Below are 23,733 nucleotides of genomic sequence, written 5' to 3' on the forward strand. Positions count from 1 at the left end.
TAATAAAGGTAAGAGCAGAAAGGAAACTTCTATAATTTTGGCAAAATTCCAAAACGATTTTTAAGCAAGGCGAGCCAAATCTTAAACAAATTATCTGATATATGTCTATAACTATATTTATATATATCTATATCTATATAAATATCTATCTCTATATCTATATCTATATCTACAACATATTGAGCCTTCACTTCTTTATATATATATTATATTTATATAATCTAATCCTAGAGAGCAGAATAAGTTTGCATAGGAAATGCTTACTCATATTTCAGCTGTTTGATCAATCGTTATTTTCGACCAAGTTATTCTTCGTACAGTTTGCATGTCCTTAATTAAGTTTCGCTGAGTAGGCTCCGCTTCAAAAATAATTTCGTAATAAAAAAAACAGAGATTGAGATTAGTTTCAAGTTTTTCATTGACTCGGGATCACTTCGCAAAAAAAATTAAAGAAAAGAAAAAAATTTTAAAATTAAAATCAAATAATATTGTGATTCGTTCACGCACACACACAAAAGAGAGAAACGAACCAAGTTGGCAGCGCTGCAAAAGGCGATTTGTGGTGCCTGTGGAACGTAACGTGACGTATGTGTGGAACGTAACGAGCGCTAATCGTTTTTTTTTCATTTACTTATTTGCGAGCTGCGAGTAAAATTGTCGAAGTGAAAAGTTGGGAGGAGTTAAAAAAAAAGGGAAAAAAAGAAGCGAAAACTCAATTTTCAATTAATATCAAATTAAAGTAAAAAAGCAAAAGTAAGTTTAAAGAATACGACAATAATCAATGGAGAAGCTAAGCACAAGATCTCCGAGCGATGAGACATTTATTTATGCAATTGGAATGAATGTATACAAACATGTAAATATATTTATATATATATATTTTTATGTATATATAAATGTCTACATCTGATATACGACTTCAATTCGTGCTGCTAGCGCCCAGCTTCGCATAGAAACCTAATCGAAATGTTTACCTTTAAGCCATGGCTCCATCGTCCGCTCATCCGCCGGATCGTCACTTTGGCTATGTCTGCTGCAAGTGTCAGGCAGCTGCCTTTGCCGGACGTCGCTATGCCTGCTGGATGTGCATTGGCTATCAGCTCTGTGGCAGCTGCTACGACTCTGGCCAGCTGCCCGAGTCGCCAGAGCACAAGTACTTCCATCCCATGGAAGCGCATTACACACGCGCCGAATTCGAGCTCTACTTTGGCGGCGAGGCGTACGTGGAGGCGAATGTGCCGCAGAGCTATAAGTGCGCTCTCTGCAATCTGTGTGGGTTCACGAGCATGCAGCTGTACAAGCACCTGTCTGACGTGCATCGCGGCCATAAGGATTTTGATGAGTATTTTAGCATACTTTATACGCGCTATACGGCCGATGCTACGGCTGCCACGGGACGTTTGACAGCTAATGGCGGTGGTTCGGCTAACGGTTCGGCGTCAGGTTCGGTGTCTGGTTCTGGGTCTGGTTCTGGCTCAATTACACGTTCAGCCGTTGCCTCGGCATCGGCTTTCCTGCGGCACGTGCCCACCATGCAACGGCCCGTGCTGCCTGTCGTCTCGCAGCGCAATGTCATCGACACCACGGTCAGCTTTCGCGAGGCGGTGCGCATGACTCAGGCCAGACGCGCTGCTGTCTTGGAGCAGCAGGCGCTCAATGTGCTCGAAGAGTTGCGCTTCAGCAATGCCAATCCCAGATATTATACGACCAATCATTGCCTGAGTGTTGCCGTTCGATCGCATCAGGACCAGGGGCAGCAGCAGCAGCAGCAACAGCAGCAGCCGCCGCCGCCGCCTCCTGGCTCAGCACGTTCGGATGGGGGCGTTATGGATGCTCGAACTATGCGTAATCCGAAAGTAAGTCGTCTGCGCAACATACCGCCAGCCATGCGCTTGGGCACGCTGTTTCCCAAGCCAAACAACCAATTGCCCAGGCGCACGGCTGAGGACGATTGGGTCTCGTATTGGGCGCACTCATCGACTCTGATGGAACAGCAGCAGCAGCAGCAGCATCGAGCTGAAAGACTATTGACCAGCTACGCGGACATATTGCGCGAGACGCCTGGAGCCGGTGGCGCAGGAGAAGCGCGAGACAAGAACAGGGACAAAGACAAGAATAAGAACAAGGATAAGAACAAGGACAAAGCGAACAGCAATGAGAAGACCGATTTGAACAAATTTCTCTGCGTTCAATTTCTAGGATTAGAGAAATCGCAGCGAAAGCAGCAGCCGCATCAGCAGCAGAGTCCACCGCCGGAAACCTATCGCGGCCACTTTACCGAAGCTCTACTGTGCTCCATGCTAGCCGACGAGCAGCTGAAACCAGTCACAATGCCAGCGACAGCTCCCATTGTGAGCAAGACAACAGCTGCCACGGGCAAGACCACAAAGGAGACTTTGGAGGATGCTTGCAACAGTTTCGCCTCGCCAGCTGGCATCATGGATCGCTTCTATAAGAACCTCGATCTGTACAACAAGTGGTTGGCGGATTTCTCCATTAAAAAGTTGGAGCAGAACTCGAAGATCGCAGCCGTGCCGGATATGATCTTGCAGGCAACGCACGATCCTGTTGTCAGCATCGACTCGGACATGGATGCCGACACCGATGAGCGGGATGAAGAGGACGATGTGGCGAGCATTGTGGACCAGGCGCCCAAGACGAGTGTCGAGAGCAAAGTTGTCACTGTCAATATTATCGACGAGCTAAACGAACGTGAGGTCGAGGACGATGAAGTTGGCGAGGTGGAAGACGGCGATGGCGAAGGCGATGCAGAAGGAGAAGGCGATGCCGAGGATGTCGAGGACGAGGACGAAGACGATTACGATGACAATTCAGACTCCGAGACATCGGATTCAACTATAGCCATGCTGGTCAATGAAATCGACCAGGTCTACGGTTACTAGAGCGCGCATGCGAATAGAGGAAAAGGGAGGCGAACGAATATAGAGAAATAACTACGTATGCGAGGGATATATAATTGAAACATACAATGAAGAGTTAACTTATGTCAAAAATATACTGACTTTCTGCATTGAATAAAGCTGTTGGCCAAGATATGTTTGTCTGGTTTGTGCGGGCTTAAACCGAAGGAACAGTTCCGGTTCTAGTTTAGGCAGTTGCGATTGAGAGGTCTTGAGAAGGTGACAAATTAGATATTCAAATCTATCGTAATTATTGAACTTGTTCCCAAATAGTTTCAAACTGAGAATTTCTTGCTCCGAATCTATTTCAATCTCTAGAGCTGTTCCTAGTTTCTATGTGATTCGAATGGTTACATAAATATAGTAATATATCCACTTATTCATTTAATAATTGTAGTATTCGTTGCATACATCTATGAACTAGTTCAATTTCTGGTTTTTGTTGCAGCTCGAAATTCTGCACAAATCACAAATTTTAATATCGTCTTATCATGCTTGCTCTGTAGGAACTAGTTCCCTTATGATTGCAAGCTGACATTTTGCCTAAGAACAAATTTGTAATGAAATTTGATGTTGGGGGATTTGTTCATGGTGCAAACTAGTTCCAAAATGATTTTTATTTTTGTCTTTGCTCTTTTCCCAATAGGAATTTTTTTCATAAATGAATCATATGCTTACAAATTGTAGTTCTTTCGAACTAGTAACATGCAACTATTCGTATTAAAAAGTAACTCGAAATTCTGCAGACAATCACAACGGATTTGCTGTACTGTATGACAGATACTTTGCTAGCAATGAACTAGTTCAAAAGTACTTCAAAGCTGTAGATGTTGCTGAAATGGTTCAAGTGCCTAACAGTATTTACTTGTTATTTCTGCTCATATGAATTGTTTTTCCTTTAGTAATGTGTGCCAATAATTGTCAAAAGTTCCAGTTCTTTTGAACTAGTTTCAAAGCTGCAACTGCAATAATTATTTCAACTTAGTTATGTCGGTCTATTAGATTATATGTTTAATATTGTGATTTCCATGAACTAGTTCCACTATGATTCAGTGATAGAGTTAGGTTTTAGCTCTTTAAATTTGTGAAAACCTTTTTCTGTTGCATTTCTCTGCATTTCTACTTCCTTTATAAATTCCAAAGTTGTTCATGAACACTTTGTCAAGTATTGTCTTGATCTCGTTCTTGCTTTTTCTCCATTTCATAAATCAAGTTGGCAGCGCTGTGACTGTGACTGTGACTGTGACTGTGAACGTTACGTTTGTTTTGCGGCTCAAGTCAAGTGCTCATTGTTCACATTGTTCGTACAGCTTGAAGAACATAAACGTAAAGTTAAAAAAAAATATTTTAATTATTAAAACTAAACAAAAAAACAAAGAGAAAAGTGTTAATTGATTGTCAAGGCAACGGTCATCGTTTTTTCTACTCTATTCTGTAATTTTGTACCATTTGATTTTGATATCGAAACTATTTAAACGTCGCGATGTCTCTGAGCGATGCCACAAAGATGCAAATGATGAAATGCTTAAGCTGCGCCGCTGAGGGCGACATGGGCAGGCGCTACGAGTGCATCGTGTGCGGCGAGTCCGTGACCTATTGCGGCGAGTGCTATGACGGGGGCAAGAACGTTCCTAGCGATAAGCACAAATACTATCATCCCATGAAAGCTATCTATAATCGTGAATTCTTCGAGCTCTATTTCCTGGGCGAGGAGCTGGTCAACGGCGAGGCGCCACAGAGCTATAAATGCGCCTTTTGCGACGAGCTGGGCTTTACGGCCGAGGAGCTGCAGCTGCATGTTCTCGAGAAGCATAGCGGACACTCCGATGCGCCCAAGCTATTGGATATATTGGAGCAAATGAGTGAGGAGAAGAAAGGTGAGTTGCAGCACTAGGTTCAGCGGCAGCTCCGGCTCCAGCTCCAGCTCCAGCTCCCTCGCTCTTAGCCTGATTGCTGCCCTTTGTAAGTGTGCGAAAGTGGGGCCTAATGGAGCGCGCTGCAAAAGCCACTTTAGCAAATTGCTTGGGCCGCACAGCTGACCAAATGGTCAATGGCTTGCTGTTGCTCTAGCGAGGGGTACAACGATTTATACACAGCTTAAAGCCCACTTTGCTAGTAGAACGAAGAGTTAACGCTGTGTAGGGCTGTTGGCCATCTATGAAGAGGCTTTATTTGCTTAGCAACAAATTTTATTTGTATTAGAAACGAAGTTCCTAATATATTGCTTAAATATAAATCATATAAAATAAATATATATATATGCATTTAACCTGTCGACAGTCTATATGCATATGTAAATATATATAAATGCGAAAAATATAATAGCACCACGAGAACAAATATTTAAAAATTTCTAGAAATTTTAATATAAATAACTTTCTTTTCCCCGTATACTTCATGCTACTCTTCTCATTTGTCCAGCCAGGTGCTATTTTATTTTTCGCAGCTGCATATACGTCTGTTTAATGCTTTTGCAATATATTATATAGACGCCATAGCACATGGCACATCTGTATACTACAGCTTCTATGGAACTATGTTTCTCAAATGAATTTTCTTTGGTAACAAATTCATCAAATATAGCAGGTGAACAAAGAACTTGATATGCCATGAGATTTCAGGCAAATTCTAAAATATCTTTTACTACCTTCAAATAAAGCTTCTATAGAAAATTCTTAAGAAAGTGTATACGAATATATGTATCTGACGCGAGTTTACTATATTGTTCGTATTACTATCGTATCATATATATAGTTATTTATAATTGATTCTATAGAAAAAGAACTTCCGCTTAAAGAATTTTTATATACATATATATATTTATATTTTTTTTTTATGTATATATATATTTCACTAGATTATAAAGAGGGAAATATATGTAGTAGATATAGGAATTGCTCTACCTATACTTCATAGTATATATCAACCATATATCAATCATATATCCTTCAAAACGCTTTCGCAGTGTATCAATTATTCGTCTATTCTCGAATCACATTTTCTGTCCTGTTTTGCTCATATTAAACGTTTCTCACATTTGCAAGTCAAATGCAAATCACTTCAGCAACTTGAACTATGAAAGCTTCACAGCCATCCATTTGCCCACCTGCCACACACACCTTTGACCTCTTTTTTGCTCTTGATATAAACTGAAATCGTAATCGAAATCGAAATGGAAACTGAAACCGAGACCGAAACTGAAACCTGTTGTGATTGACACTTGCTCTCCAATAATGGCAAATTATGTGGACACATGAGACAATTTGTGCAACATCTACAGCTACATCGGCTTGGGCAGTCGCCCCCAATACCTTTCCCAAAGTCTTCCGTTGACTCCCCTTGCTTGCTTTTGATAACAAATTTTCCAGTTCATTTGATGCGAGTTCAATTTTGCTTATTTGTTTGTGGTTTGTTTCTTCTTTCATTTTAATACTCGTTCACGAATGTGGTAGAGGGGTATATGGGCTGAATATATATTCTTATATTATTCCATATGCGTCAGGGCAAGTTGGAAATTATCTTGAAAACTCGCACGACAATGCTTCACATAGTTATCGCGGGTTCAGAGAGCAGACCTAGCATAGCAGATAAATATCATAGTATACTTTTCAGCGTGGTTGACTAAAACATATTTTCTGGAATGTAATTTAAGCCAATTTAGGTTTATTTTAAGGGAGGGCTAAAGCATAGTTCAATAAAAAAAGTTCTTGGGCAATAGAAATCACGAGTAATGGAGAACTTGAGTTGATGACCCGAGGTGTATTTATTTGTATATAAACAACTTATCAAGTGGCTTACTGTTTACCTTTTTTACGTATAAAAAAACACGTAAGACTGGCAAGTAGGGAAATATATCTGCTGCAGTTAAGCCCTGAATCTACTGATTTGTTCTTCCTCTCTCCCTTTATTAATTGAGCAAATGATCAGTTTTTAAAGTGTCTTCTGTGAATGATAAATGACCATTAACGAGTATTAGACAGTTGATAGTACTGCAAAGTTGGGTTGTTTTCTCTACTCACTCTCTCTTTCTCACTCTCTCGAATTGTAGTTCGTATTTATGCTTAGTTTAGCAATTTTTTGGCGTATCGCTTTGTCTACTTTTGGAGTTTATGCATATTAACTGTGGGATTGTAGATTAGCTATCGAATGTTTGTGTATATATATGGAAAAGTTAGCTTATCGAATCCGAAATTTAAGCCAAAGCAGCTTAAGATTTCATAAACTGCTTTTTGATCAAGTCTTTTAATATACATGCATATTTTGTAGAACAGCTTTAAACATATATATATATTTATATTATATATTGTTCAAAGCTGTTCTGTAAAACATTCTCTCAAAATATATTTCGTATACATTTCAGTAAATTTTATATGGAATTTATTATCAATTATACCTATATATATTTATATATATATATACTTGTTTCTTCTGTAATTTGAGCAGTGAGATTTTCCGGAATTTTTGTAGCATTTGCCGTTTAATGCACAGCTGTGAAATGCTTTTTCCGCTGCGTTTATTATCATAATTGTGCGTCAGAATGTTTTTCATTCGCTGACGCTGTTGACTTTGTGCTTCTGCTGTATATATATATATATTTGCATGATAAATGGTGAATGCAACAGCGGATCGCGTTGCACATTAATCAAAGTTGCGCTTGAAACAAACGCTGCAACTAAAAGCCGCAACAGCTGCGGGCACAAGGCCAAAAGATGCTGGCAGAAGTTAATGTATTGCAAAATTTCGACCAGAAGCTTTTATTATTTTTAAGCCTCTTTCAGCTGCAGCTCTAGAGTAATGCGAAACTGAATGCTAAAAGATATATATATATATATATATATATAATGTCGATATATGTGCTTTAGGTTCGTTCGAGCAGAAAGCAGCTAGACGAGCTGGTAGTGTCCTCACAAGGCATATTAAATCAGGCTTATAGAAATTCTTTTAGCTATATTGATTGTTTTAATAAGAAGCTGCTTAACTGTATATTTTCTTTAGTATATTTACTATTTATAAGACTGTATAAACACAGCTGCACCTAATGTACTCTAGCAATTGAACTCATTTTATTGCCTTTAATTCTAGTCGTGAACATAGTAATTGTGGCCTACTTCAAGTCGTTGGAGTTATCCTATCTTGATGTTCCTAGGGTTATTTTGACATTAACTATAATCATTGTGTGGGTGTGTTCCTATTTCGGTGTTTAGGAAATAGTGTGCTAATGACGATAAATAAATACAATTTATATAATATAAGATAACATAAAATAATATAACTAAACAAACCATATTCCTATATATTATAGGTGTATGACTACATGACTACATGTCTTAATTTGAGGCATTTCATTAAGCAATGTTTTACTTAATATTTGAAAACTCTATTCACATGTTTTACTTTATTAAGAACTGTTTTATAGCTCTTTTTGTCTACTTGATTATATGTTGCCCTCTAGCAGCGACATACGCAGAGTTCATGTTCCCACAATTTTCTGCATTCCAATCAATCGAGTTAAATTTTGGTAAAGCTGAATTCATGTTTTACATTTTATATTTACTAAGTAGAATTATATATATATTAATCTGAAAATGCCATAAAGCCTTGCATATATCGATTCATTCCAAGCCAAGTAAATATAATTAATTTAAGCAGTATTAAATGCTGTGCAGCAACCCCAAGCAAAAAGTTGCCAAAAAAAAAACTGACGTCATATTGAGTGCAGCCTAAGGGTGACTTTGGCTTAAGACAGTCAAATTACCCTGAAATATATATATATAGTATGTGATATTTATAGTATATGGAATTTATATATATAATGGCGATTGCGCCCCTTTTCCTCTTGCGAAATGCACAAATATTGAATTACTAACTAAAGTGTGTGGGGTTTGACTTCTTTTTGTGTTGCAGCCACTGAGATCCGCTGCCAGGAGAAGTCGCGTGGCGGCCTTAGCTATGAGGTCATCCTGGCCGAGCCGGCACCCAATGTGGCTGTGCCCAAGCGACCCGTGACTCCGGGCAAGAATGTCAGCGTCGAGGAAATTGAGCAGAAGCTAAAGGCAGCCGAGGAGCGTCGCATTGTGAGTAGAGCCTAAAAGCTATTAAAAAAAAAACCCAGATTCATAAATATTCTACTTTTTACAGTCCTTGGAGGCGCGCAAGATGGCTGAGATCTCTATCAAGCTGGCCAAGGTGGAGGAGGCTACGCGCAAAAAGGATGAAATCACCAACGAGTTCATCACTCAGACCAAGGAGCAGCTGGAGAACAAAATGGAGACTCACGTGGAGAAGCGCGAGGCCATTATCAGCGACATGAAGGAGAAACTAAAGGTGCCCGAAATATTTAATAAATATTCATAAATATTCTATACTAAAACTGACTGTGTGCCTATAGATTCATGCTCAGGAGATTGAGAAAACGCGCGAGACTTTGGAGCAGCAAAAGGCCAATGAGCAAAAGGCCATCGAGGAGAAGTTGAAGACGGCTCAGGCTTTGCGTGATGAGAACATCAAGAAGATGTTGAATCGTCTCAAGGAGCATGTAAGTTGCGCTATCCTATATATAGATATGTGTATATTTGTCTGATTCTTAACCTATATTAGCTTAGCTTTGCCTGCTTTTCGTTCCTTAACCGTTTTGTGCATTGCCTAAATCGTCTAGTTTAGTTCGTAAATATTTTATAAATAAACACGAAATAAATATTTCTTATTATTAATATTTGCATATGCAAAATTAAATATTAAAAAAATAAATAACAAATATTTAAAAAAAATTAATTTATGTTCTATTAAAATATCTTATATAATATAATATATTTAGAATTCCCATCAGATTTTGATGTATTTTGTTGTGATATTGCATTCTTAATATATATATTTTTTAATTTTAATGTACAGTAGCCATATACATACATATTAATTAACATTAAGAAATTCCTTACTTTTTATTAAAAAACACATTTCACTAACCAAATCCTAGCCTAGCTAAATTTTTGCAAATGAAATTAAATATTCAAACATAAAAATATCTAACCAGGTATATCTAATAGGTATGTGTGACGGCTACTGTGCATTACGATATTTTTTCCTTTTCGATTTTTTTGCTTACATTTTATTTATTCATATATTTTTGTTATTTGTATTCGTTTATGTATAGTTTTAACTAACGCTCTCTTCGTCTATCTAAAAAATAATTTAAATATGCTGTCTGTGCGTAGTGAAAATGTATTCGAGAACATTTTGCGTTTCATCCATCGATATTATTTGTGATATTTATTTTTCTTGATTTATTTTTGGAATCTCTTCTCTCTCTCATTTAAGAACACAATCAAAATTGCTGAAATCAAAACGCAGAACAATCAATTGGAAAATCAAAAGCTCGAGGAGAAAGCGCGCATTATCGAAAACAAATTATTCACCGCCGAGCAGAATCGCGAAAAGGAGTTGCTCAAAAAAATAGAGAAAGCTCAGAAACTTGTAGGTCTCCCAGAAAACCAAACACACACACACACATATATAATATATAAAATCTATATATACATTGACATATATGTATATATATATAATTGCTTTGATCCGTTTGTATTGTTTGCCTGCCGTTCATTTGTAGCAGTTGCACACACACTCATATACCCTGTAATTTGTTGGTATTTTTTAATTTATTTTGTCTCTCGCTTACAGGAACGTCGCGCTGAGGTAGTACGCCAGAATAAAGCTCAGACTCAGGATATGGATGGACAGCAGAGTCCCATTGCCTCGTCGGGTTAGGGCGGTGCGCGGGCAAAGGCTGCTTGTAAGGGAGTTGCTCTGGCTTAGCCTGGGGCAAACAAAAGAGAGAGCGCGTCCCCGACACACAATACACACACACAACATACACACACATTTGAAAAAGCAAACCGAAATTTGCTGCGATAAAAATTTCAAGTATTAAAAGAGAAAATAACATTTAAAAAATTACATTTTTCGCTGAGCAAAACGCAGCGCAGGCAACAAAGCAGAAGACGAAAACAAAGAACCACAATAACTACAACACACTCCAAACTTTACACTACACTACAAAAAAAAAAAAAAAAAAGAAAAAAGCAAATTTCAAGCTGCAGATAAATATAAAAATACATTTAATAAAGAAAATTTACAAGAACAAAAAACATAAGCAAAACAATTACAATAAGAACATAAACAAAATCATATACTTAAATTATTGTCAAAATACTAAACAAATGAAATTCATAATTGTTTAAATTTTAATTCATTTTTTAAAAATTGTTTTAAGTTTGATTTTTAGTTGATACAAATAAAAAAATGCAATTAAAACTAAATGCCATGCTTAAAGTGAATATATATATACATCAAATAAAAATATCAAGTGTATTTCCGAATAATTTGCAGAGCATTTTCTTAAAATTAAAAAAATTCAAACAATAGAAAATGCCATACGATTTTGCCTGTCGTTTTCTCATATGCTTTTGCTTGAAAAAATGAAAAAAAAATATATATACATATAATTTAATATTAATTCTAAATGATTAACAATTATGAGAGAGTTAAACAAAAATAAAAACAAAAATTCTAACCTTTTTTATTTTAATATAAGTTCGCATTTTCTATCTATATATAATGTCAAACAGAAAAATACATAAGAAATGCTTAAATATAAATAAAAACAAAAAAAATTAAAAATAAAAAAATACAAAGTAAAACAAAAAAACACAAACAACTTTTTCGTTTCATTTGACACAAGACACATTTTAGGCATTAAAAAACAACATAAATATATATAAAAAAAATATATATATAAATAAATCTATATAGTAACTAAAATATATATAAAAACAGAAGAAAAAATCAAATGCATATTTTGTCTAACGTCAAGTTATATTTAGAACAAAAACAAGAAGAAATGGTTTAAAATGAAATTTATTGGGTTGGGAAATTTTTTAAAGTTGGGAAATTTAAAATGTGGGAAATTTCGAATGTATTTGAATTATTTCTTGACAAACTTCACATTTATTTGCAAATAAAAAAATTAAAAATTAGCTTAAATTTAAATTCACATAATGTTATGTGTCTATAACTACTATAAATCAGCTTCAATAAACATACGAACAAACACAACACGACACGCACAGACCACACAATCTGACACTCTGGATACTCTACAACAATGCAAAGATCAATACAATTGATAAAAACGCTTCGATATATACTCAATTTATGATATATACTATATATATTTAAATATATATACATATATTAATGTATAATCAACACCAATAACCAACGAAAAAGTAAAAAGAAAACACAAACATCATTTTGTATGAGAGACAAATGCAGAAGGAAAACGTTTTCTCAATAAAATAAATAAATGTTCTCTTCTTAAAGCAGCCTATGCTACATATAAACAAAAATCACTTTTTTACGTTCCCGCATTACTTTTTAAAAATGAAGTTGACTTGATTAATTGAACGATAAGTGGATTCTAATAATGAATGTATAATAAAAGTGCGTAATTAAAATAAATTGAAATATTTATAATTGGTCAACGTTTGACTTTGATTTAATTTCAAATAGCCCGCGCCTTGTTAAGAGAGTTTATGCTTTGTTAACATTGCAGTTGCGCTGTTCTGTTAAGTGGCCATTCCTGTTTTATTTGGCGGAGTTTGCTAAATACTAAAGCAGAGTTGAGCAGTAACAACTGCTCAGTGCATATCGCAGGCTGAGTGATCACTGCAGGCTGAGTAAGCATGTTAAGTGTATGAGTGAACAGTGTAATTAGCAGTTCCTATTGAGTTAGCAGTCTTGATTGAGTAAGAAGCACTGTAATCGTAACTGTAAACAGCTCAGCAATTAGAAGAAAATAAACTGAAATAAGTTAACATATAATTATCATTTATTATTAACAACCGAGTATTTATCATAAATATGTTTTTATTTAATGGCCTCAGTGCTGTGCCCGCACCAGAGTAATAAAACCGCATTCTCATAGGATACCGAAGATTTGGCTTCCAATTGAGTTGAGTCCTGAGAGTCTGTGATAGTTGTGTTGTTGTGCACCTCCTGCTGTTGGTTGTTGTCTGCTATAAAATGATATTGGCCAGAGCTGCTGGCCAAGATGGGCAGACTGGGGTGAAAGCCAATGCCATTGCAGCAATCAGCATGCAAAGGCAGCTGCATCGCTTCGATTTCCTTGCCATCCGAGAGATTCCACAGATTGAGGCCACCTTCCGTATCGCCACTAGCTAGCCAGGGTTGCTGCGGGCACAGATCAAATTGGATGCGCTGATTGGTGTTGACTTGACGCTGGAATTCATGCAAAGGTTGTTTATAGTTGCGCATGTCCCATTGGAGCAGCTTCGGGCATTTGCGAGCTCCACTGAACAATTGCCAATTGCTTGAGGCATCTGTGCCGTAGCGCAATTGTGTGATGCCTGCCGTGTGCCCGCCCAGCGTAAAGAGTGGACCCTGTTTGGGGGGACAGCGTAGATCAAAGTGCTGTATATAACCCCGCCAATTGCCACAGGTCACTGTGTGCGGATGCTCCATATTTTGAGCCATGCAAGAAATGGCAAACTTTACAGGGTATTCATCATAGCTGCGACCTGGTCGACTAGTATCGAAGATCTTAATGCAACGCTTATAGCCGGCATAGATCTTCTCTCCATCATTAGCAAAGGCCAGCGATATGGCAGCCACCACTTCATCCACCTCATCGTAGCCGCTGTAGCTGCAACGCAAACGTCCATCAAAGGCGTCCCACATGTGTATTGGTTCGTGTTGACGTGTAGCCAGCCAGCTGGAAGAGAAGAGAGTGAACGATGAGTAAAGCTATATTTAAAGGGAGCAACATTGGTCCACATTGGAAATGAATTTTAAATATTCCCGCGCACTGTTATTAACAGAATTTAGACTACGTGAACATTGACTGTTAATAAGTGCAGTGGCTGTGAGCTATAAAAGAGCTAAGTTTATTCGCACTGTTAAAAGATCGGGTATATATTCATTTAAGTGATTGCAATGGTTGATGATGCACTGCTGCATCCGTATAAAGTCACTCTACTTACAAGCAGCTTTCTGGCTGTTGGCTGTTCATTAGGGGATACCAAACGCAATCGTAGACTGTGCCGCCCTCGGGCACATGAACAGCTGATTGCATTTTGGATAAGCTGCGCTCTGTGGAGATGCTGTTGGCGCTATATAGGTCCAATGGTAACTCCATAACATGCATGCCATCCAGATGTACGGGGACCAGCAGGCAAGTGCCATCCGGCGACCAATAGCAACCCTTTGTATAGTGCTGTGCCAACGCGGTGGATGGCCAACAACGGCGACCGAGTTCGATGAGCTGCCGCTCGAAGTAAACTGGGGGAGGAGCAACGGCCACATGCTGCAGCTGCTCCTCCATCTTCTCTAGCTGTACCTGTTCCATCTGTTCCATCTGCTGCAACTCGTCAATCTCCATTTGCTGATCCTCATTGATATCAGACTGCTGTAACTTCAGTACCTCTTGTTTCTGTTCCTCTTTTTTCTCCTCTTCGTCCTGCTCCTTCAGCTTCGTGTGGTCGTCTAATGTGTCTTCTATGCTTATCACATTCTCGCTCTCCTCGTCCTCTTCATCTTCTTCCATCCAGCTGCTCTGCTCCAACGATTTGCTGCAATTCTGTTGATTGCCTACATCTATAGTGCTGTTGGCAGTTGTTATGTGGCGCTTCTGCAGCTTCCTCCGTTCCGTTTCGGTCAGGGAGAAGCTCAGATCAGGAATGGACGCAGTGCTGAGTTCGCCGCAAGTTGGGGTCAATTCAATGCTGCTGTTAAAGCTAACATTGTGGTTGAGTAAGGATGCAGTCTGCTCCATATTTGATACCGTGCTGCCAGCTGTTATATATATATATATCTATATATATTAACACAGCGAATTATTAGTTTAATTTATATTTCTTACACGTTATGTCCATGGCGGCTACTTCAATTAGTTTATTGTATACAACTATCGATAGCATATCAAGTATCGCACTTGATGCTTTTTAGAGTGAACATGTTTCGCACTTATACATCCATGGCGGATATTTCAAATTTTAGCAGTGTTAATTGCAGTTAAATGCAATCCATTTTATATTAATTCAATGTATAGTAGATCTAGCTTTGTTCATAATGTTCCTTTTGTGTTTGATGACTCAAAGTCTCTGCCAATATTAAATCGATATTTTACACGCGATTTTAGAGTGCTGCCACTTTCTAAGGTGACCATATACTCGTTAATTTAATCAGCTGTGTGAGTGTGGAGTCAAATGCGTTATGAAAAGTGGTGAATATTGTATTTCAAATTAATGATTTTGCTTTTCAGAAGTATATACCCATATATCAACTATGTATTATGCATATTATAAATATTTTTAGTGTTGTCTTGTCCGGCTTGTGTGCACTATCAGATCACTTATCTGTCTCATTTTGAAGGTGAATTGGATATTCCAATCTACAAATCACACATACACATATTTTAACGTTACTATTGTGCATGTGTGCATGTACAAAATGTATTCCTTTTTCTGACTATAGCTTTGCAGACATTTTGCATAATAATTTGCTAAGTTTATTCGGTCTGTTACCGAATTTGATTTGCATAAACAAATTTACAATGTGAGTCTCGCACTCAAATAAGTTTAGAATAACAAAGTGAAGCTGAAAACTGTATTTACGTTCACACATACATATGTCTGCGTGTGTATGTGCATGGGTTTTTGCAATGATGCGCTTGATTAAACATAATTGAAATTAGGGATATTTGTGCGTCTTAGAATATTGTATTAAAATACTTGATATATTTTTTGGGCATATTCAATTCTAATTGAAAACGAATTAGAATTAGATGAAAGTGAATTCCAATAAGGCGTTGAATTGGCAAATTCCAGCTGCTAGACTGGTGCGGACAGTTTGAATGGCTGGGTGCATTGAGTGAGACGGGGTATATTAGTTGTACACAATGTTGGTCTTTATGTTAGTGCTTCTGTTGAACACTAATATTGTGTGAAACATATATGTATATTGCATATTGTGGAAACATAATGTGAATTTGAATAAATCAGAAAGAAATGTATTGAGTGCTATGTTGAACAGTATAAATTGTAATAATTGTAGGGTATTTCATAGTGCAGTAACAAATGATGATTACTTTGTGCAAATGTCTTGCGATGGCTTGTCAGATCCGAAGATAAGCACAATGAACAGCAGACAATAAGAACAGTTAGTTTTCATGTGACTGGAAATGGCATGCATTCGTTGCAGTTGCACTCTAAATATAGAAGTTGCTTAGAGAAGACGCAGATATTAAGAGTGGTAAAGGGTGTGCTTAAGCAAAGATAGTGATTGAGTAGATATTGCGAGGGTTGCTTGAAAAGCTAGTGAATGTTATGATAAAAACAACAAAAATGATTTAAAAAATTAAAATCAATTTTGGTAACTTTTTACACTTTTGTGTCCCTGTAATTGTTTTAATAAACAAGAATTATTAGCAATGTGCTAGTTGCACATTTCATTAGAGCCGTCAGTATTTGAGTGTTAAATGCCTGTCTGGAATCGCTTTAAGGCTTGGCCAAAATGCGGCTCACGTTCGACCCGACAAATAGGCTCCGAAGTGTATCCTAATTTAAATTGAACACAAATGCAATGGAGCATTGACATTTCGGCAGGCAAACAGACTGACAATTGAGGCTATTTAGAGCAGGAGTAACACGTGCCAGCAAATCGAACATGAAGCTCAGATCAAATTACAATTTGATATGTATTTCGTTTTTGGGCTCTTGCGTTTGTTTTAGTTTTTATTTATTTGGAATCAATTAAGTTGAAATGCGCTCAGAGGCGTGTCAAATGAAATATTTACACAACTGTTTCGACTCGAGGGAATCGAAAGGCATTAAAATAGTTGAAACTGGGCGTTGTCCTGCAGCTGGGGGAGCTAGACTCACAGTTGGGGGTTGGCTAAACGGTCAACCCCCAAAAGCGAGCGCGCCAAGCCCTGCGTCTGGCTTTTACTTTGTTCATTTGCGTGACTCTACTTTGGGAGCTGCTCCATTTGGGCTTGTCTGCTGTCTGCTGTCTGCTGTCTACATAAGTTGGCCTTAAGCTCCAGTGCTACGATTAAGGACACATATTTATAGCTGGCCAAGCCAAGAGCTTTGGCTAACGAAGACCTTAAGCTACTGTGAATATGATGATTCCTTTGTGAAAAACTGCAACAATCAGTAAATCGCCCGCAAAGCTTTCAATGATGATGTAAATGATATTGAGGGCCTATTTGCAAATCCATTGTCGAAATCCCTCTCGAAGGACATTCAAAAACAATTTCAAGCTAATTTATGTAGCTCAAAAAGCCTCAAGTGCGGCAAGCGAAAATTGTCTTTTAACCTACGCCCAAGTCATGAATATTCAGCTTCAGCAACTTTTTGTCCTTGCGGGATGTTTTCCTCATTGTCGACGGAGCTCACAAGCCAAAAAAGGATACAGAGCAAACAAGTAAATCCTGCCGAGCTGCACAAAAAGATATCAAGCACAAAAGTATAAGGATACCCGTCTAATGAGTCCCACATGAATGCTGTGCAAATGGCTTTTTGGTCGGACGCCTACAAATAAACTTGTTCCATCTTTACCTTAAATTTAGAGCAGCAAAAAATGGTTGTCGAAAACAGCAAAAAGAATGCTTGAAACATGATAGATTAATAACAGAAAATATGCATAAAATGGGTTAAATATATACATAAATACGAAATGCTTTTGTTAGATTTTGACATCGAGATATTCTCTTTCATCTTAAAGATATTGAGAGTGAAACTGATATAAAATTGAATTCAAATTTCAGATTGTTTATTAAGTTACTAATAATTATGACAATTATTAAATAACACTATTTCATTAAATAATTAAATTTAATAAATTTTATTATATAATTATTTAATAAACTTATTATTATTTATTTGATAAACTTAATTCATTTATTAAAATAAATTTACTAATTTTAGCTAGGTTAAAAACTGATTTATATCATATCAAATTTTTAATTAATAATACAGCAAAGATTATTTCAATTCTCAATTAAATTTAAAAATTATTAAATAATTCTAATATATATTAAAAATTTCAGATGTTAAATTTATAAGTGTTGCTAGTCCCTAAAATTCTTGATCCCACCCCAAAGTTCTAATTTCTCTTATTTTAAATTAATTCTAGATTTGATTGAGCTAAAAGATTTTTCTGACAACCCTCGAATATTAGGCGTGTGCTAAGTGTCAATGATATCAGGTGCGTTAGGCTCTCAATGAATATAATTCAATTATAATTTTTATAGACTTGCAATCAATCAAATTTTTCTACGAAATGCGCACTCAGAAAACATTTAAGCAAAATTGGGATTTTTGCAAGAAAAATGCAAATGTAAAAAGTGCCTTAAAAACTGAAAAAGAGATTTTTCTGTTTTTACACTTTTATAGACAGCTAAAGCAGCTTTATGCCTGTGGCAGTCATAAATTTAACGTCTGAGGGAAATCAGAAAGTTGCGAAAGCCTTGGGAAAACCCTGCGCGCTATAAGAAAAGTTATTGTTATTTGTCTGTCGGCCAGGACAACCCTTTCTTAATAGGGTATGCAGGGTATAGCAATAAATTGTCATATGATTGTTAGCTGTGTTTTTGATGATGACGATGACGACGATGACGATGACGCTGATTAAGGCTTTTTATGGAATTCAAAAATATATATGCAAGATTGATGGGCTTCTTCTGAAGGTTATTCCACTTTTTGTTCTGCTGCTCATGTTTGCCTGCAAAGATGTTGGGCAAATAGCAGAGTGTATTGAGTAAACAGCAGATAAGTTAGCACTGGGTTGTGATTCAGATGCTGCTGCTGCTAATATAAATGGTGCATCAGCATTTTGGCAATGGCACAGTATTCCAATTGTTATCAAGATGTCTCGGCTGCTCATACAACTCGGCTGCTCTTTGCTGCTGGTGGCTGCAATCGCTGGGCTGCCAGAGGAGACTTTCACGACGGTTGATTCCTTTGAGTTTCCCTCTGACTACACTCTGTCTGAGCTCGACGAGCCGAACGCTCAGGAGACAGATTTGATGATGGCGCAAAAAGTCAATTGGTTGCCCATTGACGAGCATCTGAGTAGGCAGGTGAGAGAGGTGCAAGAGCCGGAGCAAGTGGCGCCAACGAAAGCGGAAGAAGTCAAGGCAGGCAGCGAATGCCCAATTGATGCCGAACGTGGCTTGACTGCACTCATACGCAATGCTCGTCCTTTGTTGCCAGCGGATCGCTTGCGCAATATATTGGCCAATGCGCGGGAGGATCCCGAGGTGCGTGCCTTGGTCATGTTGCTGCGCAGCGAGCAGTTCAAGGAACGGGTGATGCGTCTAAGCCAAATCAAGGAGAAAATCGTCCAAAAAGATTTCTTGTGCCGCACCTTGAAGCTCAACCATGCCTACTACGTCGAGTACTTGCGGATGCTTTTCAATGCTCAGTTGTCGGAGACGGCCAGCAGCCCGCTGCCCAATCGCCGCAAGGGCATACGTGGATTGCTGATGGATTTGCGTGACGCACTGCCACGTGCTGAGCTCCGGGATCTCTACAGACGACAATTGGCCACGGACAAGGAACTCGCCGCAGCTGTACGTCAAATACGCAGCACTGAGTTTCGTCGCATTCTCATCAACTTGCGCGCTCTGTCTGAGTATAGGGCGTTGCGGGACGAACTGCTCAAGGTGGGCGTGCCTCTGCAACAAATACTCAGTCTCATAAGCAATGCACTGGGCTGGCCGAGTCTAGATTTGGGCAGCGAACTAGATTTTGTCATTGCTTAAAACTATTCACACTGGGAACGCCTTTCACAGTTTTCAATATATTTTATATATATATATTTATATATATATATATATATATATATATATATATATATATATATATATATATATATATATATATATATATATTTAATATATTAGTATTATCTACTTTCTATCCAATTCTCATTTTCCCTGATTTTTTTGTTGGCTTGGTTATATAAACATATTTTTTCTTGAAATCTATTAGAAATAAATTTTTGCTTTTCACGAAATATAAATTTAGAGAATTTTCTTACCTTGCAGTTTTTTTTAATAATGTGTAATAAAAACAGTTTAAAATTGATGTTCATTTTAATTTCCATACATTTTTGATTAGAGTCATCTATATATATATTATAATGTAATTAAAATAATATATTAATTCATATATAAATATATTTCTATCCATATTTCATATGCATCAATTGGAATATTTACTAATATATTTTTGTATGTTATAACTTAATAATACGTTTTTTAATCCGCGCATCTCCTTAGTTTTCAGGCGTTTTTTTAAAACAGTCTTTATATTTCGTTACAGCTTCTTTTTCCTTTGTCTTTTGCCCTCACTTGATATCATTTTCGATTCCTGTGGCTTTTCTTTTGTTGGCGATTTGTCACTGTCTGCCGTGTTTTTTAATTATTTTGGCTGCAGGTTTTCACATTTTCAATTATGTATTTTATACTCTGAGCATTGAGTATGCTTGACCAGCAAGTACCCTGCCTTTGAGTTTTATGAGCTGAAAGCTATGTCTTATGAAATTTTTATTATATGCTAAGTCCAATTAACTCCCTAATCTTAATTTTTTTATTTAAAATGTTTTGGTAATGTAAAAAATGAAAAATTGCAAAATAAATAAAAATAAAATAGCTTACAATTAAATTAAATACTATTAATTTTATATAAAGAAAATTATCAAATTATATTATAAAGTATAAAAATGTACATTTTTAAAATTATAATAACTGAAACAGTTCTCAGGTTGATAAACAGCTGCTTCTGATGCTCTATAAAAATCGTTTTTATTTTTTTAATTTTCGATTGCTGCTAATACCTTTTCTTCTTACCTAGTTTCGCGTGAAGAGTGTTTAAAAATAGTTGAGATTTTGTATATTTTCGTTGTGGTCCAGACTGGGGAACTGACATGTTTACAGTTGAAAGCAGTGGCAGTGGCAGTGGCAGACGCTGCAGCCGCAACCACTTCAAATTCGTTCAGGGTCAAAATCATTAGAGCAGACAGTTTTCCAGTTGCTGTTGCTGTTGTCGCCGCATGCTGTGTCTTGCCACGCGGCATAAACAAAAAAAATATATATATATAATAAAACAAATAGATGCTGCCGCCACACATGTTGCTTGTCGTCTACGTTGTCGTCGCTGCTTCAAAAGAGTTCATCAGCTGTGAGGCTGTCAGCGCGAGCATCTAATCGAGCCAACAGTTGCCATAAACAAATTACAAACAGATCAGCAGCCAAGTGCCTAAAAATAGTCCCTAAATGTACATAGAATGGGGGCAAACGATGCGCCGCTTGGCATATACGGAAATACAATGGAAAAAAAAAAACAATTTATTAAAGTCGCCAACGCAGCGAGCAAGCGACGAACGTGTCAAAATAAACAAACATTGTGCAAAGCAACAACAAATAGACAAACAAACAAATCGCAGAAACACGCAGATACTCGTGGCAGCATGATCGATAAGGTCGAAAGTTCTAAACAGACTTCATATTACAGACAGTAAATACAATAGCTCAAGTGTTAACCATAGAGTTCCCAAGTTAGGAAACTTGAGTTACCAAAGACTTTACGTGTTGCTTTGCTGATGGGTCTGTATCGATATGGGCCTATGTAATGCTTATTGTATGTAAAATATGTAAAAAAATATTAAAGAATTATCAGCTATATGTGGGTGCTATGGCATCCACTGATAATGAGAGTTTGGCATATGATGAGGCTATGAAAATGTATGTTCCCGGTAGACGGAGGCTTGGAAGAATTTATATATGTATATATATAGTATATATATTCTCGAGCTGGTCAATTTAGCCAGGCGCTCATAGTGACAGCTCTGGTTCCAGGGTATAAAGTTTTCTTCCTTGTCTGAATGACAACTTTGGGTATTTCCTAGTCAGGCACTTCTGACAGCAGCATATTCCCCTTTATTTATTATATTTTATTTATTATGCCAACTGCGGCTTATACGTATACACGTATATATATATATATAGTAATTGGATCTATGGGAATATTTATCTTTTGTTGAATTTGCATTTCGAAAGAATAAACAATATTTTGGGCAGATAAACGCTACTCGAATAATATGATTAATTGTTTATGCAACAGTAACTAGTCTGCCAAATATCTGAATAATATTTGTTTTGATACCCATGCACGATGTGTGCAAGAGTATATTAGTTTTGTGCTCGTCATATTAAAACGTAGTAAATCAAATATTTATCAAGATATAAACTCGCTTTAAATAGAGGACATATATAAGAGATTGTATATTTAAGATATATATATTATAAGTCCCTTTCAAAACTAACTAATTTATATCAAATAATAATATAATAGTTAGAAACATAAAAAGTATAGTAAACACATATACATTTATTATTAATATTAGTATCAATTTAGCTGCACCACTTGGACACGCTATTTAAGCCACTTTGCTTTGCCAATTCCAATCAATTTGTTGCAAATGTTTTCGCTATGGCATTTGAATGCTGGCATATAGGGAAAGGTTCGTTCCGGCATTCAAACACAATTACGCAAATGTCAGTCCGTTCACCCCTTGCACATTAAGTAATGCAATAGCCAGTGCGCCCCCGACCCGCCCTGCGCATTGTGAATCTTGAAGAAACTTCTGCTTTGAGTTAAGGTGGAGGCGGAGCGCAAACAGCTGGCACGTTTCAACGGCTGCACCTTGACTTGAACTGTGGCTGCCGCCGTCTGCTTCAACTCCGACTGCAGCTCCACTTTCAACTCTAGCTGCTTCCGCCTGGCTAGCAGTCAGTCATATGAAACGCTGAAGCGTTGGAGTTGGCGTTCGACTAAATTTCCCTTGGCTCCAGCCAAACTGCAATTGCAATTGCATTGAAGTTGTAGGGCAGAGCAGAGTAGAGTCGAGTAGAGAAGAGGCTAGCCATTATGTTTGGCCACGCTTGGCCACGTTTTTCTTTGCGCTGCTACAGTTCTTACCCACGCTGTCTGCTGGGCGATTGGGGGCTTTGGGGGCTGGTTGGCCTGTCAAATGTCTTCCCTCGTGGCCAAGGCCATTGAACTGAACCGCAGAGTTACTCCACATGAATGTACAGAATCCACGCAATATCCACGCCTCGCATACATTTAGCTTCGTTAGTTTTTTGAGGCCAAGAACTCGCCGCGTTTTGGCCATGAATAAACCGCTTTTGACGTCATCAGAAATGATTAGACAAACATAACAGAAGCTGCCACGCCAACGGAAGCCATTAGAATGGACTGCGCACCTGGAGCTCGATAGAGGGCGGCGGAGCAGCTTCTGGGCCTAACATTCCAAGCAATTAATAATAATTTCCGCTGCTCAGCACAACAGCACAAAACAAAATACGAGCCAAGTTTACAAAAAGAAAAAAAAAAGAAAAGCTTCAGCAGTTGTTGTTGCTGCTGTTGTAGTGTTTAGAATTCATGACTCCATTTGGCGGATGCTGAAACGGCACTGACAACAAAAAGAACTGACAGCCACTGCATAGGAGTTTTTTAGAATTTTTCTTCGACTTGTAGTTGCCAACAAATCATAGAGTATATGCAGTCATTTGGAATAAGTTCATAAGCAAAGTGTTGGGCTGAAACACTAGAATATATTTTCAAATAATTTTCATATAATAATGAAAAAAAATTATAATAATAAAAAAATGTAATAACTTTATAAATAATATTTTCATTTGTATTTCCAAGCTAAAAAAAATTAAAAA

The 23,733-nt window shown here is 37.3% G+C and overlaps 4 protein-coding genes across 10 annotated transcripts in view; 3 read left to right on the plus strand and 1 right to left on the minus strand.

Annotated features, from left to right (window-relative positions):
• Window positions 1-11,011, plus strand: part of LOC111596275 (stathmin) — an 89,487-nt gene extending 78,476 nt beyond the window's left edge. For 4 of the 7 annotated variants that reach the window (XM_023310418.2, XM_023310416.2, XM_023310417.2 and 1 more), the window contains 5 exons: window positions 8,826-8,995; window positions 9,060-9,245; window positions 9,310-9,456; window positions 10,236-10,391; window positions 10,596-11,011. In XM_023310418.2, coding sequence (XP_023166186.1) covers window positions 8,826-8,995; window positions 9,060-9,245; window positions 9,310-9,456; window positions 10,236-10,391; window positions 10,596-10,682 — 746 coding nt within the window. In that variant the 3' untranslated portion in view covers window positions 10,683-11,011. Of the gene's footprint in view, window positions 1-4,230; window positions 4,799-8,825; window positions 8,996-9,059; window positions 9,246-9,309; window positions 9,457-10,235; window positions 10,392-10,595 lie in introns of those variants that run through there. The other 3 variants (XM_023310414.2, XM_023310415.2, XM_023310420.2) reach the window with 3 other exon arrangements.
• LOC111596274 lies at window positions 454-3,068 on the plus strand. Its single transcript, XM_023310413.2, has 2 exons — window positions 454-753; window positions 982-3,068. Exon 2 carries the CDS (start codon window positions 984-986, stop codon window positions 2,901-2,903), a length of 1,920 nt encoding a protein of 639 aa, XP_023166181.2. The 5' UTR covers window positions 454-753; window positions 982-983; the 3' UTR covers window positions 2,904-3,068.
• A 1,812-nt stretch (window positions 11,012-12,823) lies between the features above and the next one.
• LOC111596299 (telomerase Cajal body protein 1 homolog) lies at window positions 12,824-15,006 on the minus strand. Its single transcript, XM_023310457.2, has 3 exons — window positions 14,854-15,006; window positions 13,976-14,786; window positions 12,824-13,707 (listed from the first exon to the last, which is right to left on the minus strand). Exons 1-3 carry the CDS (start codon window positions 14,909-14,911, stop codon window positions 12,843-12,845), a joined length of 1,734 nt encoding a protein of 577 aa, XP_023166225.2. The 5' UTR covers window positions 14,912-15,006; the 3' UTR covers window positions 12,824-12,842.
• A 3,858-nt stretch (window positions 15,007-18,864) lies between these two features.
• LOC111596365 lies at window positions 18,865-19,761 on the plus strand. The gene has a single exon (XM_023310562.2). It carries the CDS (start codon window positions 18,865-18,867, stop codon window positions 19,759-19,761), a length of 897 nt encoding a protein of 298 aa, XP_023166330.2.
• The last annotated feature ends 3,972 nt before the right edge of the window (window positions 19,762-23,733 follow it).

This window comes from Drosophila hydei, unplaced genomic scaffold, assembly GCF_003285905.1.
Source record: "Drosophila hydei strain 15085-1641.00,03,60 unplaced genomic scaffold, DhydRS2 tig00008116-arrow-pilon, whole genome shotgun sequence".
Classification (NCBI taxonomy): Eukaryota; Metazoa; Arthropoda; class Insecta; order Diptera; family Drosophilidae; genus Drosophila; species Drosophila hydei.